Source organism: Etheostoma cragini, chromosome 16 (assembly GCF_013103735.1).
Source record: "Etheostoma cragini isolate CJK2018 chromosome 16, CSU_Ecrag_1.0, whole genome shotgun sequence".
Classification (NCBI taxonomy): domain Eukaryota; kingdom Metazoa; phylum Chordata; class Actinopteri; order Perciformes; family Percidae; genus Etheostoma; species Etheostoma cragini.
Genome location: NC_048422.1, coordinates 657469 through 662310, shown reverse-complemented (window position 1 = coordinate 662310; position 4842 = coordinate 657469). Strand labels below are relative to the sequence as shown.

The 4842-nt window shown below is 41.1% G+C and overlaps 1 protein-coding gene across 1 annotated transcript in view; it reads right to left on the bottom strand.

The window, feature by feature from the left end:
- The window catches only part of auh (AU RNA binding protein/enoyl-CoA hydratase), a 7013-nt gene extending 3863 nt beyond the window's left edge, over window positions 1-3150 (bottom strand). The window contains exons 1-4 of the mRNA XM_034896439.1: window positions 2843-3150; window positions 2070-2137; window positions 1280-1367; window positions 130-216 (exon numbers count right to left, since the gene is read on the bottom strand). Of these exons, the coding sequence (XP_034752330.1) occupies window positions 130-216; window positions 1280-1367; window positions 2070-2137; window positions 2843-3074 (475 nt within the window). The 5' untranslated portion in view covers window positions 3075-3150. The remainder of the gene's footprint in view (window positions 1-129; window positions 217-1279; window positions 1368-2069; window positions 2138-2842) is intronic.
- Between the last annotated feature and the right edge of the window lie 1692 nt (window positions 3151-4842).

Below are 4842 nucleotides of genomic sequence, written 5' to 3'. Positions count from 1 at the left end.
TCTGAAGTCTCTTTATATAGACCTTAGTGGTCCCCTAATCCTGTATCTGAAGTCTCTTTATATAGACCTTAGTGGTCCTAATCCTGTATCTGAAGTCTCTTTAATACATCATTACAGATCATTCTTTACCCAGCTCTGTGATGAGTGCTCTGGCTTTGGACACAAACGGTCCCACTTCACTCTGGTGCATCTTGGCCCTCTCCTTCAGGTCTGCACCTGCACAAACCCACAGATCATCAGCATGCCGCCACAGGCCTGTGGCTTCCTGAAACAGCGTGGTCCGCCACTCCCAGCTCTGGGATCTGCCAAAACCTCTGTGTTAAAGGAGGTGTCTGAACATAAAGCTGAACACAGAATTACATTTACTGGATCCATACCTGCTCGCCATTCCAAAATCAAGATGTCATCATGAAATATTATACACTAAGGTAAACGTAAAGATTAGATTATACTTTATTCATCCCACAGTGGGGGAAATTCCTTGTTACAGCAGCAGCATTTACTACAAGAAGAGCAAAAACATGTAAACAGCATACAAAATACACAAAGAAACACACAACCATCAACCAGCAGACAGAGAGCAGGAGGTACGGCTGAATGGAGGGGACGTCACATAAAGGCTTCAGACAGCGCCGTTGCCATGGTACAGAGAGACAATGTTGAAGTGTAAGTGAGGGACGTTAAATTAAAGAAAAATTGATTATGTAATTAAAATAGTATAGCTAAAGTAGGTAACCATAAATAATATGGAAAAAGTAATATAAATACAAATGTAAAGATATCCAGAGTGTGTGGAGTAAATGAAACACAGGAACACTACTACTACGTGCTCTACAAGACTACATAAATATTACAATTATAAAAACTATTTTAAAAATTAATGTTAACAGAATGCCTTTGTATGTAAATATGTTTTAAGAAGTGACATTTAAAAAAAGAAGTGAATTCCGGCCACAAACCCCGAGAAAGAGCACAACGACATGGTTTTGGGGGTTGGTAGTACTGCCGGGTCGCTGGTTCAAGTCCCTATGCGGACCGGGGACGGCTACGTGAGTGTGGACTGCTTGCAGTTCACTGCCAAAGTGCCCTCAAGCAAGACACCAAATGCCCCCCCCCCAAACTACTCTGACTCTCCATAGGTGCACGTACAGGGCCTGTGTGTAATTAATAACGGAGAAAAAACTCTATTTCCCCTTGCAGGATCAATAACGTATGTCTTCATTTTATAAAGTGATTTAAAAAAGGAAGTGCAGCATGCCGCTGAACGAAGAGAGCGTACCTGCACAGAAGATCCCAGGAACCAAACTGCACAGAATCACACTGCGCACTTTGTTATCCTTCTTGATGTCATCCACCGCCTCAAACATCTGAAACACACATTGGTTCATGGAGGGATTAAAAAAGGATTTAACTGTGAAAGTCACTATATCAACAACCCAAATAAGAACAAATTGGAGAGAAATTATAAATCATATGAGAGATCAGAGGACACTGGAACGGGTTTTACTCCATTCGCTGTCATCAGAGACCACCTCTGCCAACGTGGAAGGGATCATGGGTAACCAGAGGTCCCCGAGCCTCGCCGAGGAGCCCGTGTGCACAAATCTTACCAGCCAGGGTATTTCCTGCATGGTGGAGTATTTGGCGCCCCCCAAAGAGGTTTTAGCTACCCCCAAAAGGAGATTCACCAGCACCAAAATGACAAAAGATGAAATGAGAATAAAAATAGCATTTCATATCCTCTCTGAAGGTGTTTAGGAGCCAAACAACCGTTGAACAAGCAGAACATAAACTAGAATATGAGACCTGGACCCTCACAGTTATTTATTTAAATATTAATAATATCTTTTCAACCAGTTTTGTTAATTGGGATATAATTTAGTCAATCGTAGTAAACATTTTTGTTCATCAAATTGTCAGAAATAACAGAAAACAGGGTTGGCACCCCCTCCTCTGATTGGCCAGCACCAGGTTTCTATATAATATATCAATCTTAGGTGGGCTGAGATGAAATTTGGGGGGACTAAAGAGGGTCTAAAACTGCCCGTGACAAAGTTAATAATACATACCATATTAACCAGATTTTTGCTGATGGCATTTTTGGCTTTGGGTCGATTTATCCCCATGACGACAATACCTGAAAGAGAGTTCCATGGGTCCGTTAATGAAGAGCAGCACGTTAGACATCACATGACATGATGATGTCACAGCAAGATCCTGACCCACATCCCACCCTGAAAACCCAACGCCGCGTCCTCGGGCAACAGACTCAGGTACAGCAGAGACACGCATATTGTGTACTGTTTTGGGGGTTGTGTACTAGAAACAACATACTACTAACAGGATGTCATGCAATACTAAAATCAAATACAACTATTTTAATAATTAATTAACCAGGCTGTCAAGTGAAAACAATGTGCTGCCTGCTTTCTCCTACATGACAGTGAATTCATTTTAATTTGAATAGCACACCTCTAGAGACAATATATCATGAGACATTTCTAAAAACGGATAGTTTTCTATGAAGATTTAAAAAAAAGAAAATAATCGTTTTTCAAAATCAGAGCAAAAATATGAACGATGCGTACGACTTTCCCCCACACCTAACTTCTCAGAGGTTTGCAACTCAGTAGGATGTTATTACGTAAAAAAAGATGACGTCAACGCGTACACTCTATTTTGATACAGTGGGCTGGCGCGGCAGACTTCACGTCGTTTCACAGTCAATTCCCGGTTGTTGGCAACCTACCGGGACCGTCCGTTTAGACAATAATTACACTTTTTACTTTGTCAAACTTTGACGAAGCTTTTTAATAACGACATGGATTCTGAAATGACTTACCGGCGTCTTCTCCGTCCAGGTATCGGACGCGCAGGTCCTCCTTCGGGTCCGAGCTGTAGTGTCGTGTCCCTGCTCCGCGACCGTTGAGGCCAGAAGAAGGCGAGACCTTCCCGGGGAAAGCGTCCTGTCTCGGGCAGGAGAAGGCCGCGGCCAGCCGACACACACCGGCATGGCCCGGTGCCTTCCCGCGGAAGGCTTGCAGCAGGGCTCGGTGTCCCACTAGGACCGCCATGCTTAGGACCACAGAGGACTCTGAGCCGCAGTGACTTTCAACTGTGAACCCAGTCACGTGGTGTCGTCACGTGACGTGGTTGCAGTCAGGACAGGACGCAAAATGAGATGAAAAACATTTAACACAATTAGTCATAGTTCAGAGATTGGAGATATCTGTTATAGCATTTTTACTAGACATAATACCATTTATGGATAGCAGTAATTACATTAACATTATGGATAGCTGGAAAGGTTTTTTTCATTTTGGATATCTGTAATCAAAATCATATATATATATATATATGTATATGATATATAAGAATATGATTGCAGATATCTACAATGTTGATTCTGGATTCACTTGTCTAGTGGATGTCTGAAATTGAAAGCCCAATACACATGAATGGCCACAGTTATGTAATTTGTCAATTTAATTCAAGTCCCTTGTATTGCTATATCTAAAACACATATTCAGTCTTGCTATAAATGTTGTAAAACGCGTCTTGTATTTTATAAACAGATTTGTTGTAAAATATTTGATTGAAAGAGGTTGATGTTTCCACAAACGTATTTAAAGGTTTATTTTGGTTGGGCTCTGATCATACACGATGTCTTCAGCGTATCTTGACAACAGAACATGTAACTTATCTTAATAGAACCATACGTTTGGGATACCTTATCACCGGCAGCTCTGCTTGGCTAATTTTGTGAATATGGGATATATACTTATTGTTTTGCCTGAGGGACCTAGTGGCTGATAATTCACCCCCCACAGAGGTTCTAAGTGAGCAGAACTTTAGACTAACATCAAAAACAACAACTTGGTTGCTGAACATGTAACAAAATATCAATATCAGCCAAATATCTTTTTTTTCCAGGTATACTGACATTCGGATCATTTGTAAAACAAACAGAAATACACAGAAGAGAATATACTTGATTCAGTGGCAACACATTTATTATGAACAAAAACTCCCGTTTACAATAGAGCATGTGAAAAGTGTTCAGATATATGTAGTTTGACTTCAGGCTGCTGGGCAAATGGAGTCATCATCATCATCATCATCATAATAATCCAAACTATGACAACATATGCACACACCATTCATCTAGCGTTGGCTGAAGTCAGCTGTTTGAAACTGACTCCAGAGAAGACCAGGAGGTATGATGTGACACTGAACTTAGGTCAGGCCAAAGATCTGGATCGCTCTGCACCTTAAAGGACCGCGGAGAAGCCGAGACGTTGTTTCAGCTCCCCGCTGGACTGCAGAGACTCGGTCAGTGAGAGCAACATGTCCCAGAACACGGTACCGTTTACCCACGGGATGGACATGGAGAGGCAACACAAATACAGTATTTCCCAGGTCCCGGTTCTTAGTTTCCTGAAAAGAACTAAGTCATTAGATAATAATTTCAGGGAAAATAGCATGTCCTTAAAAAAATAAATAAAAAAAAACATCCATTAAAATTCAAGCAAACCTTTGTTTGCCGTAGTCCAGTATGTTCAGCTGACTAAATTCTAGATTCCAACAGCAGTTTAATTGAATTATAATTGGTTAGATTACCAATTAAACATCTATTCCCCATAATAAGTACCAAATGACAAATGTCTTCTTTAGAATCCCCAAACCCATAAAATAAAGCAGCTCAGGACTTAATCAGACGTTTGGACTGGAAGCTGTCCCCACACCAACACACTAATGGATACAAAAACATGACATTAGTAGTTTTAAAGCAAATAATGTCCAAACCTTTGGCAACATTTATCACCCTGCCCCCAGCTGGGG